Raw genomic sequence first — 13,390 nt, 5'->3', positions numbered from 1 at the left:
AGTTAGTCTTCGTAGGCTCCCCAGGCCAGCAGGCACCCCAAGGGAAGGAGCACCTTCCCCAAACTGCTGCCAGATCTGCAAGTTTTACAAGAGTGTGCATGCCTCCCTCCAAGATCCTGGGGGAAGGGCTACCAGTACAGCCTGCCTTCCTGAGCCTCCTTTCCTTCCAGCAGTTTCCTGCTAGAGAAGAGAGTCTGAAAGTAGAGACTTTGAGTAGATCCATTTTATTCAGAGGAAGATAATAAAATAGCGTGCACTTTATTTAAAACCAACCAAGCGCTGATAAAAATATGTATCACTGCAGTCATGATTCCACATCAAACCTTATCAGTCAGCATTTACTTTTCACATCTTGTGCTGGACCTGGCACAGAACACCTCCAAAAAGGTCCGAAAGGCCAAGGCCGAGAGTGAGCAAGAGCCCTGGTGACGAGGGTTAGTTAGTGGCAGGTTCCCTCTGGGCCCCTGGAAGAGATCAGGGCAGGGCCATGCTCTTCCCCACTGCTGGGAGACAACACTGATCAGCAGTTGCCGGGGATGGCAGAGAGTGGACAGGAGGAGAAATACAAGACATTGGGTCCTCCTGACATTTTTGAGGTCCCTGAAATCCCCAAAGGGCATTTGACAGTCCCCACAGGGCCCCTAGCTGCAGGACAGTTAGCCTGGCTGCAAGAGTTGGGATTCTGCAAGGGACTACTCTTTCTGAACACAAAGGAGCCATAGCACACTTTCCTACATTCAGTGTGGCAAGGGCAGTTGGAGGGTGCTGTTGACTCCCACTAAGGCACTTGTAACAGAACCCAGATGCACAGGCCTCCAAGGACCCTGTTTCTCCCATAGCCTTGGGCCTAGCATCTCCCGCCCTTCCCACTGCTGTGCAATGAGGAAGACCACGAGGGTCTTTAGGGACTTGGGGTGGTGATGTGATGGGAGTCCGAGTCGGAAAAGAGCTGGGGTGTGGTGACGCAGGAGCTTCAGCCTGGAAAGGCCTTTTGTAAGGAAGCCGGGCAGCAGCAGGTTAATCATCATGAGATCAGTGGCAGTGGTGCTGGCTGAGACAGAAGCCCGGGGCTGAGGCCCCTCCAACCCGCCCTGGGGGACGCAGGCTGGGAGCAGAAAAGGGGTAGGGAGCCATCCCTTGACTGAGCACCTGCAGAAGGCAGGTTCTCTTCTCTCAGCTAGGGACTAGTGCAGGGTCAAAGTGTCAAGGGTTCAGACACAAGGCAAGGTAAGGGCAGGGGGCTGCAAGGAGGGCCACGAGACCCAGAAGCAGCTCAGCTCTTTGGTATGGTGAGGGTGCCACTGTGGGACATCCCTGTCATTCTTCCTCCATACTCCGGGGTGCCTTGGCCGCTCGCCTCTGCCTCCCTCGAAGTTCTTCTATCTGGCGCTCCAGCCCTCTCACCTTAGCTTCCAGATGTGCCCCTGAGCCCCTGGAGCCAGTGAGCCGGCTCAGCAAGGCAAAGAGAGTCAGCAAGGCCAGGAGCATCAAGGCCCGGGTGGAGGGGTCGGGCACAGACCTCACCAGGCCCACAAAACCAGCCACAAAGAGGACAAGCTTCAGACCCCCCAGGATCCGCCCTAGCAAGGCCAAGACCAAGCCTAGGAGCCGGGACAGCAGCCAGTAGACGACCAGTGCTGCTGCTCCCCACAGTAGAAGGGTCTGGACTTGGCTGGGGCTGAGCTTCAAGCCCTGGGTGAGATATTCACCTGAAAAGGAAAAGGACAGAGTCAGCAACCTAGAGTCGTGGCGAGAAACGGTGAAGCGGGAGGGGCAGTGGCCTTGCAGAAGCCCAGCCCGCCGTTACAGGCTCGGGAGACAGGTCTGAATCCCAGGCTCCTGGCTGGGGGCTCCTGGAGGACTACTTCTCTTGTGGAGACGGAGTTTATTTATTATACGAGGACAGTGGATCTGTCTTCCAGGGCTGTGGTTAACCAAAGAGGTAATATCACACCTTTGCGCAATGTTCAACAAGCAAACCCCAGGGACAGAGGGAAGAATCTCTAGCCTCCCCTCGACTGTACTTCTCTGGGGATGTCTGCAAACAGCTGGGGGAGTGTCTAGCCCCACACAGATAAACTCCCACCAACAGTAAGGTCAGACACAGCCTGGCCATCTAACTCTCTGCCACTCACCATCTAGCCCCAGGGCACTCAACAACTGGGCAGCAATCCCAGACAGGGCAAAGCAGGCCACAGAGATGGCTGATGAGATGGCCCACATCACCTGTAACAGGGTCTGTGAAAGAGACAAATCCATTATGAATGAGGCTCTTCTCCTCCGGCCTGGTCCTCACAACCTCCAAACTAACTGCAGGGAGATCCCTGACCTGGGTTTGGGTCAAAAGTGCACGGACTCTGAGTCTGGTGAGGGGGCCCTTCGGCCATGCCTCCTTCCTGACCCAGGATCCAGGACATCTGAGGCAGACTTCTGTTGGTCAGCCAAGATGTTCTGGAGGTGGCAGGAGGTGCACTGGTGTGTGAAAAGGGGAAATCACCATAGCCCACATTAGCCCGCTGTTAAACTGGAGGCCTCCAAGCCTAGGGAAGCAGGAAGGTGTGCGAAAGAATGTCCACGCAGGGCTGGGACATGTGTGAGAAAAGGGGTCGATGGGCTGCACTACACTGTGGATCTGTATGTGTGTCTGCATGTGTGCCCTCGCAGGCCCATCATGGGTTTGTGTGTGTCTGCATGTGTGCCCTCCCTCACAGGCCCATCATGGATTTGTATGTATCTGCATGTGTGCCCTCACAGACCCACATTGTGGATTTGTGTGTGTGTCTGCATGTATGACCTCAAAGGCCCACATTGTGGATTTGTGTGTGTGTCTGCATGTATGACCTCAAAGGCCCACATTGTGGATTTGTGTGTGTGTCTGCATGTGTGCCCTCGAAGGCCCATCATGGGTTTGTGTGTGTCTGCATGTGTGCCCTCCTTCACAGGCCCACCTGGAGACTGCAGGCTGACAGCAGGATGCCTTCCTCAATTCTCCACTGGATTTTTAAAAGATTTTATTTTTGTTTACATATCCGTGTGTTTGTGTATGTGTATGAATATGTGGGGGGTTGGGTGGGGATGCGACCAAAGAAGCCAGAAGAAAGTGTTGGATTCCCTGGAGCTGGAATTACAGTCAGTTGTGAACCACCTGAGGGTAGTTGAAACCAAACTCTAATATTCTGCAAGAGCAACAAGTATTCTTAAATCCTGAGCAGCCTCTCCAGCCTCTCTATTTGTTGAGACAGGATTCTTACTAAACCTGGAGCTCTAGTTTTTGCTAGCCTGGCATGCCAGCAAGCTCCTGGTGTCTGCCTGTCCTGCCCACCCCACTTTCCCACTCCGGAAGTTACAGACACTGACACCATGCCCGGTCTTCACACGTTCTGGAGATTGGAACTCCGGTCTGCGTACTTGCATAGGAAGCACTTGACCCACTGAGCATTTCCCCAGCCCTGTACTGCGGATTCTATAAACCGCTGTCTGGGCACTTCGGTATGAACCATCAGAAGGGGCCCCACACGAGAAATGGCACTGGGTGAAAGAACCACGCCAGGCATAGGCCCTTCATGAGCCCTGTCTCACTTTTACAGATGGGAACTTAGACTCCGCTCTCTCTACTCTGCCAGTTTAAGATGCTAGGTCTGACTCAGTCCTCACTAACATGCGTTTATAATAGTAGGGCATTTTGTAGCCTTTCTGGCCCAATGGACAAAAGCTGGAAAAAGACGGGGTGGTGCTAAAAGGTAAAAACCAGGCAATCAGCCAGCAAGCAAGCAGCGGGACTGCCAGGTTGTATTTGTGGAAGGTGGAGCTCTCCAGAGTGGGGCCTAGGACAGAGAGGTTGTTGTGGCAAGGTAAGGTGGCATTGACAATGTCTCTCCATTTGTTTATGCACACAGCCACTAGCGGTGTTTGTTTTTAGTTGTTGTTTTAAGCTACAGCTATCCTAGTCAGCAACTGTAACTCTGCTGCTATCAGCAGCATTTAGGCTGCAAGAGCCCAAAATCTGAGGGAATTTTGTTCCCTCAGGCATCGACTCTTTCAAAGCTACTAAGAAGTCTTATTTAAATCTCTGTTCCACCAAAGAACCCAAGTTCAAAGGTTGAGGTAAAATTCTGCTTCTCAGACAGGCTGAATAGCAAGCAGCTCACCTAGTTCACCTCCTTGCATCTCTGGAGAAGTCCTTGTGCATTTTTTTCTATCCCCTTCTTAGAAACCCTTCTTCACCTGACTCCTCCCTACAACTTCCTGTCAGCAAGTTGCTCACCCACCCTCCTGGTGGCAGGGGAGTTTAATTTAATCAAACACATCTTTGCATCATTAAACAAATGTTCCAGGCCATAAACAAAAGTAACGCACCTTAAAATAATATTCCACAACACTACAGCACCTTCCTTACCTCTGAAACCACATGCATGGTCTCTGGTCCCAGCCAGGTATCCAGCGTCTCTTTCAAAGATCGGCCAATCTGGGTCAAAAGGTCAGCTGAGGCCTCCCTCTTCTGCTGGCCAGGTGAGTCTCGATAGGACTGGGATGATGACGAGTGGAACAGGAGGAGGACCACTAGGACAGCTTTGAACACATGCCTGCTCCATGATGGACTGCCGTGTGAGCCGGCCATGTTTGCGTCTGTCAAGAGAGGGTCACAAGGTAAACAATCGGTGATCCAGACCCGATGGATACTTTTACTCTCCCAGCTGATCTGTTATTCCCTTCTCCACCCCCTGGTCCACAGTAAGCATCCCAGTCAAACCTAAAAAGAGCTGTGTGCTGAAGAAAAAAAAAAAGAGGAAACAGGACTTCAGCTCTAAGCTGGCATAATCATCTGATTCACAGTTTCAAAGTAGGCAAGATCTCACTGCAGCCGATTCCTCCAGGGCTAAAATCTGAAGGCCTGTCTCTACGTAGGTCTTAGGCACCATGGACATGAGCGAATTATAAGTCTCTAAAGGCTTCATCCCAAGAAGCTTATAGTGTACTGAAGACAAAGCTGATAGACAAGTGTAACTTAAAAATAGCTGGTAAGTAGGATTACCACTGTAAAATAAAACTCTGTTAACAGAGCATACAAGAATGACTGCCTTTGCAACAGTATCTCAGCAGGGCTGTTTTGCAAGGTGGTTTTTGTCCCTGGCCCCTGTGGGCATAGACATGAGGAAACAGTCTGCAGATGAGCACTTGTGCAAGGTCGCTGGGTTTAGAAGGATTTCAAGCGAAGCCTCTGCTTCCAAATCCTACCCTTGCCTAGGGGTCAGAGTGTTCAGTGGATCTCAAACAGGGCTCGGTGGCATCACCTGAAAGTGGCACAAAGTGCCAATATCTGTGTCCAAGCACACTGGTTCTAATGGCATTGTCTCTCTATGACCTGGTCTTGGGCATGAGCTCCTCAATGATTAGACTATCCAAAGTTGAGAACCATTCTAAGAATATAGGGAAGGGCTAAACTCTTGTTTCTCCTAAACTTTCACTCAACGGTCCACATAAGATTTGTGCTTATTTGTGTGAGGTTTTTTTGTTATGTTTTTTTCTGTTCTCATCCCCAGCAAGCAAGCAATCCATTCCGCACTGGACATCTTCTAATTCAACTTGGTTTTGACACTACCTACTTGGAGGCAGAGTCACATCCATTTGCCTATTTGGGAGTGGGAAGTTGAGGTCATTCTGTGTCAATGGCTATGATACAGTGTACACAAAGACACAGACACACAGACACACACACACACACACACACACACACCAGCAGTTTGGTTTTCATCTATCCTTTCTGGCTTAGAGCTCACAAATCTCACATAACTTAATACAAGGAAAGAACAAAAAATATTTTGTCAAAATAAACAGCCTTTTAGCCAGCCTCTTGCAACATCTTCAGAGGATGAAGGGTGAAAGACAGCCCTTTCCAACATACAGTTTATGTTAATAAGACAAATTTTAGAGATCTCCCCAGATAACCTTAGGATTAGAGGGGTAATTGCCAGCGGGACCAACCATGTCTTAAGAGTGATAAGACTTTCATCCTCAACCTCTGAGGAAAAAGGGTGGCTAATGATTGCATTGATTCCCATGACTAATGGTTTGGTTGAACACAGCTATATAATATGCCCATTCATTGGTGGGTTTTCCTTTCCAAGGTTATTTCCTGTTCTTTTGCCCACTGATATATTACTAACATCTGAAGAGATGCTGTACCACAATGATTAAAATGTTAGCTGTTGTGGGGGGGGGCAGGTAGCTCAATGACAGACAGATGGCTTGCCTAGCATGTGTATAGCCTTAGGTTCAAGCCCTAAAACAGGTAGGTAAATAACTGCTAAATAAAGTTTATATTTACAGAATCCATAACTTCTGGTGATTATTTGGATGTGAAATACCTTTCCTTGTTTTTTTAATCCCGTGCTTCAACTAATAAGAAACATGTAAATAAATGGCTGTGAAGTCTAACTTATAGACAAGTAATGTCTATCTAAAAATTATAGGAACCAGCCCCAGGAGGTTGAAGTCAAGGTCTATCATGATGTTCTTGCTAGAAGGAAAAAAAAGAGGGAGCTGCATGCCTTGGATAAGAAGACTCCACTCAGCATGTTATCACCCCCACCCCCACCATATTTCACTCTCTACAAAACCCTTTTATATATCTGCACTCCATAAGACGGAGATTTGAGGCCAGCAGGCCCCTGTTTTCTCAGAGGCAGGCCCTGAATGAATCTCATTTCCTCCCCACCAATTCTCTCCTGAGTATTTGCTTTCAAGCAAAGAGAGGAAGGACCTGTGTCCACAACTTCAGATTCCAGCCACCAAGTCCCAGCTTATTTAATCTGTTCTCTGTCTGGATATAAAGTCAAGGTTGCTACAACCCCTTTATCAGGTTCAATTAATGGGCTAAAGAGAGTCAAGAGTTCAGGGAAATGTTGTGGAAATTACTTTAACTAGGCAAAGATGTATTACATGTGTTTATGTCGCACTTGTTTAATTATGAAAAGATGTGTTGCAGTTGCACCTTGCCTGTCTAAGGCACCGACTGGTCTAATAAAAAGCTGAACATTCAATAACTACGCAGAAAAAAGGATAGGTGGGGCTGGCGGCAGCGAATGGGTAGGAGGAGAAATCTAGGCTCAGGAGAAGAAGAAAGGAGAGAATGAAGGACACACTGGGGCAGGGAAACCAGACACATGGAGAAGCAGTGAAAGTAAGATTCACAGAAGGAAAGAAAGGTAAAAAGCCCTGAGGCAAAAGGCAGATGAAGACAAACAGGATAATTTACAAGAGTTAGTGGGACAAGCATAAATTAGGCTGAGCACTCATAACTGATAATAAGTCTCTGTCATGATTTGTGAGCTGCTGGGTGCCCCCCACCAAAAAAAAAAAAAAGCCTGGTACAGGAAACCGGCTGGATATTTGCAAATATTTATTATAAAGGATATTGGTGTATAGCACAAGGGATAGGGGAGGGAGTGCAGAGATTCCATGCCCTACCCGGTGTTCCACACTCAGAAGGCCTCCATATGTTTAGTGACAGGAAGCTCTCCAAACCCTGTCTTTTCTGGATTTCCCTAGAAGTTTCATTATATAAGTATGATAAACCAAATCTCTGGCCACCGGGATCAATTCAATCATTAGCCACTCTTCCTCCTCAGAGGCACCAACTCTTTAGATATGGTTGGTCTCCTGGCAATTACCCCTGCCAATTCTGTGGTTAGCTAGGGAGCTTTTTCAAGACATTGCAGAAAGTCAGGTCAAACGGCTAATTTGACAAAAGGTATCGTCCCATATATTAAATTACAAGGGATATGTGAGCTCTGAACCGGGAAGGACAGATGAAAACCAAACCTCTGGGGTGTGTGTGTGTGTGTGTGTGTGTGTGTGTGTGTGTGTGTGTGTGTGTGTTCATGTGTGTGTTCATGTGTGTGTTCGTGTGTGTGTGCATGCGCCCGAGCAAACTGCCGGTATGTGTGTGTTATATCATACCATTAACACAAAATGACCTCAATTTCCTGCCAAAATAAGCAAAGGGTTAAGGAACAGCCCTGAAGGAAAGATTATCATGAACAAAAAGCAGGCACTGCACTAATCTCAACCTCACAGGTACTTACCCAGGTAAGCATTGTTACCCCCTGATGATGAAATCCAGGAAGAATAGGCAGTATGTGGGAAAATCCGGCTGTGAATTCAGGTGCGTCTAACGAGCACTCCTTTGTCCACAGCCACTCTGTTGTGCTGTGTTCAATTTAGAAATTACTGATAAAGTCATATAACAGATTATCCATAAGATAAAATGCACTGGGCATCTACCATCCATCTCAGGGAATTATGGTGAAAATTTACCCAAGCATTTTGTGCTTTCTACTCTGATCTCATTCATTAGCACCATGCCATGGATGAGCTGAGATCCAGCAAGTACCAATTTACTGGCGCGGGTGAGGAGCAGGCAAGAAGGTTCCCAGCGCCTTTTGTGCCATGCTGCTGGAGAAATGTCAAAGGCTCTAGCAGATCCTGTTTTCCCTCAAGCTCAAAAAGGGACCTGCCGTTCCAGAGTCTGTGATTCAGGGCTGATGAACAGAGGCCCAGGCAAGTCCTAAGGGGAGGAAAGGCCAGGTTTTGAAGTGTTTGTGGTTGCCCGGGTACTGCGAGAGTTGGCCACAAACCTAGAACCATCTGGATAGCAGGGAGGGAAAAGAAGATGTTCCCATTTGGGCAGAGAAGGCTCCAAAAAAAAGACTTCTAAAAATACTACATTTGGGGTAACTTCTGGCCCAGAAACAGCTGTCCCTCACCCCTCCCAAGGCCTGTAAGGTCAAGAGCAGTTGCAAAACCCAGAGTTCAAGTGGAGAACCTTAGGCTTGGAATGCCTTCCACTCTTTGGCACAAATCAAGAACCAGATGGCTCCCACCTGCCACTGGTGGGAGATGTGGGAAACGCAGGTGAGCTCCTGAGTTATCTGGGTCATGCTGGGGCCTTAAGGAGCAGGGTTGCTATCTTGGGTTGGGTCCTGTATCCAAGGACCTGCAACAGGAGGAGTCAGGTGCGGCCTCTTCCCTGCCAGAAGGCCAGGGTGATGTGAGCTGCAACCCCCGTGGCAGCCTGCTGTGTTTTCCATGCCAGCTTCAACTGGAAGTAGCCATCTGCCCCAGTCTGGGGGACCCTGAAATAAACCCTCCACAGTGAGGCCAGCACTGTTCTGCCAGGTGACCTGAAGTGTTCTAGAAAATGTCCCTTACAGGGTTCCGGAGAACGTTGGTTGTGAGGACAAATGGCAAGCTGCTCTCTTTACCAGTTCCCTTCCATCTTTCTTTCCTCTGTTTTTCTTTCTTTTCTGAGAGAAACCCAGGCAATATGACTCTCACCCACTACCATCATGCTTCCTCAGGCCTCTTAAGAACTTTAAAGTTTTTTGCCAGGCTTTTGGTGGCGCACGCCTTTAATCCCAGTACTCGGGAGGCAGGGGCAGATGGATCTCTGTAAGTTTGAGGACAGCCTGGTCTACAAAGTGAGTTCCAGGACAGCCAGGGCTACATAGAGAAATCCTGTGGGGGGGGGGGAGACAAAACAAAACAAAACAAAAACAGCAAAACCTTTAAAATTTTGTTGCCTAAGCTAGGGTCTAATGTAGCTAATGCTGGCCTGAACTTCTTATGTATCTGAGGATGACTTTGAACTCCTGATCCTTCTGCTTCTACCTCCCAAGTATTGAGTTTACAAGTTTACATATGTTGCACTGGGGATTGAACCCAGGTCTTTGTGCATAAAGACAAACACTCTACCAAATGAGGTACATTCCAGCCTTCACTGAATTATTATTATTATTATTGATTTTTTGGAGACAGGGATTCTTTGTACCCCCAGCTGTCCTGGAACTTGCTCTGTAGACCAGGCTGGCCTCAAACTCAAGAGACCCAACTGCCTCGGCCTCCTGAGTGCTGAGGTCCTCATCAAATTATTAATGCAGAAAGATGTTATGATCATTAAGAGCCAAACAGCTTGACATCTAAAAGATGGAAGCATGTCTGAAACTTTTTGCTTACTCAGACAAATAGGAGGTACTTAATAGTAAGTGGTAATATGTATAAGTTATCAAAGCTTTGTTTGTATAATGATTTTTAATTATCAAAGTGATTATTATCTACCTCTTGTAATTCTTACGGCAGTGTGTGTGTGGTGTGTGTACCTGGAAATCAAACTGAGAGCTATCACACAGGCTAAGTTACAAAACAGAAGAACAGTGTATGTGTACAAGTGTACACGTGTGGAAGTCAAAGACCAACTTGAGTAAGTTGGTTCTCTCCTTCTGCCATGTGGGTCTCAGGGGTCAAGTTCATCAGGCAGGTGCTGTTTCCCCACGGCGCATCTTACCGGCCTTAATTATCTTTATTGTTATCATTACGCCTCATTTTGCTTAGAGCAGAAGCTGGACTTGTTCCCTGAGCCCAGAAGCTCAGGCTTGCCCTTTTGCTGGTCCCATACTTCAGTAGTGCCTTAGTAATACCTGCTCTCTGCCCACGGGAACACAACAGTCCCACCAACCACCATCGGGCTCAAAGCAGAAGACACCCAAATCTCCCAAGAGGAGCCCTCATAGCAAGAGATGGCCCTCCTGCTGAGTTTGCAGGTTATACACCAAGGAGGTAAGAGGAGACAGCCCAACAGCGCTGGGAGACTGGCCACTCCTATCCAGACAGCTGCAGTTCCGCTCAGGCAGGACAGTCTCAGCTGGGGGAACTGCTTTTACTTACTATGGTGGTGAAAAGTCGATATGTCTTTAGCTGCGGTTTGCTCAGCCAGGGTAGGGTGGGGTTGTCCACACTGCCCCCAGACAGCACTCCTTCCTCTTCTTTTTCCTCTCTCACTATAAATCACTACCAGAGCAGGAACTACTGTGGTGCCCTCTGCTGGCCCCACCTGCCCCTTCACTCCTCAGCAGTCCTGTGGATCGGCGGGCCTCAACACTGGACTGCCCATCTGACCTGCCTGCACAGCCTGTTAAACAAGGATGTCTGCCCCACCCAGACAACCCACTCAGACTCTCCCAGGGAGGAGCTCAGCCTTTTTTTGTTTTTAAAGCGCCCCAGGATTCCTGAGGCAGAATCAGACAGCAATTGCAAAGGTCAGAAGCCCAGAGAAGAAAAGTGTATTTTAAGCAAAGCCTTAGAGTTCTCTCTGTACAAAGGACATAGGCTCAATTCTATCACAAACTAGCTGTCACTACCTTTGCACCTGTTACTTAACTAACCTATCTGATTTTCAGTCTCCTCAAATGTAAATTCTGTTGAAACCGGGTTAAGAGTTGCTTTGAGAAAGTGAATCGTTTGTGCAAGCACCCTGTTCACAGTTTGTGCCACAGCCTCCCAGCAACTCAGTCCAACTTGACGTGAACTTTTCTCGGAAACCTCAGCACCTAACATAGAATGACTAATAAATGCTTGCTAAAAGAATATCAGAAGCCCGCCAAGAAGCCACAAGGGTAAGCCATAAAGACTGGGGGGAAGGGGGTATTTGAATAGTGAATCCAAATATACAACAGCCACAGGAGAAGCAAGGCTGCGTTGGAAGATCCTAAATGCGGCGAAGTCACCACTAAGGAGAATGAAGTCAGCGATCTGGCAGGTCGGAGGCAGCCTTAGCTAAAGCCCTGACAGCTGCTGCCCAGCAACTGTTTGGGGGGCAGGGTAACTGCAAAGGGGGGCAGTCCTGCCGCTCCCTTCCCAAGGCCCAGACTCCCGACGACAGGTTGTCAGTGGCATGTGCTATTTCGAACAACACATGCCCTGCCAAGCGCTTCATAGTGGCGTCGCAAGGCCAGTGAGATCTGGGTGCCCAGAGAGGGGCTCCAACTGGGGTGGCAGGAGGCTGGATCATGGGGCTAGGGTATGGCTCAGCACTGACTTCATTCCTAAATCTGGCAGCTGCTCCCTCTACTGGACCTCAGCTCTCGAACCCACTTTCTCCCGGAAACCCTCTTCTCCTGGGTTACCTAGTAACAACGCCTCCGGTTGCATAGCAACGAGGATTCGGGTTCCAGGCTGGCTAAGCCCCAAGCTCCACGTTCGACCCCTCCCCACTCAGGCTCACAGGCCTCGCGGCTCCGCCCTACTGCCGCTTGCAAATCTGTCCCTTGAGCTGCATCCACAGAACGGATCTCGGCCCGCACTCACCCTGCTCCGGCCACCGCTATCCTTCACGTGCGACTTCGCTGAAAAACGCGCCAGCAAACCCGCGCCTCAACTCCCGGGGTGTTGGTTTAGAGTCTGCGCATGCGCGGGGCGAGTGCGCTGGGAGACAGGCGTGCCCCTTTGCTGCTGGAGAGTACGCCGTGGGCGCATGCGCTTTGCTCGCTCCATTATGGTTTGTGTGTATGCGTTTCCCTCCCAAGCTTTTCCAAGGGAAGAATGGCGTCGGAAATTGGAGCTGGAACGGAAGCAAAGCCTTTGGCAGAAAAGGGGAAAAAACTATCGAAGCCGTGGCGTAGGGAGTGTCGGTGTTTGGTTCGGGATTAGGTGCTGATCCGAGTCTGCCACGCATTTAAGGCAGCACAATTTCCCGAGCCATGGATGCTGCTCCTGCGGCATCTCGGGAAGTGCATTTCTTAGGCGGGGCTCTGGAGAGCACCTGGAAGGTTGAGAAACCTTTTGTGCTGAAAAGGTGCAAAAGGTCTTAGTGGACACTTTAGCAGGGCACTGTCTTGGGGTAATGCATCCGCCACGGGAGAAAGCAAAACCTCACTCCAGTTGTGCAGGTGCCCCCCCAAGCTTTGCTTAGACTTAAAAGCAACCCCAATCCCCCACCCGCCGCCGCCGCCCTAAGGTAGCTTTGTGAATAGGGTAGGCGCAGAGATTTAAAATTTTAACTTACATGTGTTTGTTTTGTGGGGGAGTGTGTGGGAGTTTGCGCACCACAGGACTGCTATGGAGATGAAAGGAGTCTGTTCTGCTGTGTGGATCCCATCGGATTCAGGTTGTCACGCTTGGCAACAAGCTCCTTTATTGCTGTGCCGCCTCAGCTGCCCAGTGTGGTTGCTGTTGTTTTTAATTCCCGTCAGTGGCTGCCATAAGACAGCACCACCCCCCTTTAATGTTAAAAGTCCTTCAAAAGCAAACTCTGCCCCACACCATCCTCGAATCAGCCTTCCAAGTCTCCCTTCACCCCGAATCGGTCGCCTCATGCAGTTGTTTCTCCATCAGATGTTTCTCAGACTCATCGTCTTCATCTACACCTTTGGCTGCTTCCTGCCTCCCAGTCTGGAGTCTTCCAGAATCCGTGCTGGTAGACTCCTCATCCTGGAGTCTTCTAATAGTTGCAACTTGATATTTGCTTGTGAAATTTCTCCTTCCAATTCAGTTTGCCTCTATAGAAAAGATTCCAGGCATGGTGGGGTAGTGGTGGTGCTTCTAGGTTCTTCCCAGA

General features: G+C 49.1%; 1 protein-coding gene across 2 annotated transcripts; it reads right to left on the bottom strand.

The window, feature by feature from the left end:
• Positions 1-208: 208 nt before the first annotated feature.
• Positions 209-12,294, bottom strand: Tmem109 (transmembrane protein 109). 2 transcript variants are annotated; one of them, XM_005063828.4, is made up of 4 exons: positions 12,142-12,294; positions 4,397-4,626; positions 2,136-2,238; positions 209-1,709 (listed from the first exon to the last, which is right to left on the bottom strand). In XM_005063828.4, the coding sequence occupies exons 2-4, from the start codon at positions 4,616-4,618 to the stop codon at positions 1,318-1,320; spliced, it is 717 nt and encodes a 238-aa protein (XP_005063885.1). In that variant the 5' UTR covers positions 4,619-4,626; positions 12,142-12,294; the 3' UTR covers positions 209-1,317. The 2 variants fall into 2 exon arrangements, with proteins under 2 accessions (XP_005063885.1, XP_012972952.1); XM_013117498.3 differs by lacking the exon at positions 12,142-12,294 and adding an exon at positions 10,723-10,946.
• Between the last annotated feature and the right edge of the window lie 1,096 nt (positions 12,295-13,390).

The sequence above is a fragment of the Mesocricetus auratus genome, unplaced genomic scaffold (genome assembly GCF_017639785.1).
Source record: "Mesocricetus auratus isolate SY011 unplaced genomic scaffold, BCM_Maur_2.0 Super-Scaffold_4256, whole genome shotgun sequence".
In the NCBI taxonomy this organism is placed as follows: Eukaryota; Metazoa; Chordata; class Mammalia; order Rodentia; family Cricetidae; genus Mesocricetus; species Mesocricetus auratus.
This window is presented reverse-complemented; position numbering and strand designations above follow the sequence as displayed.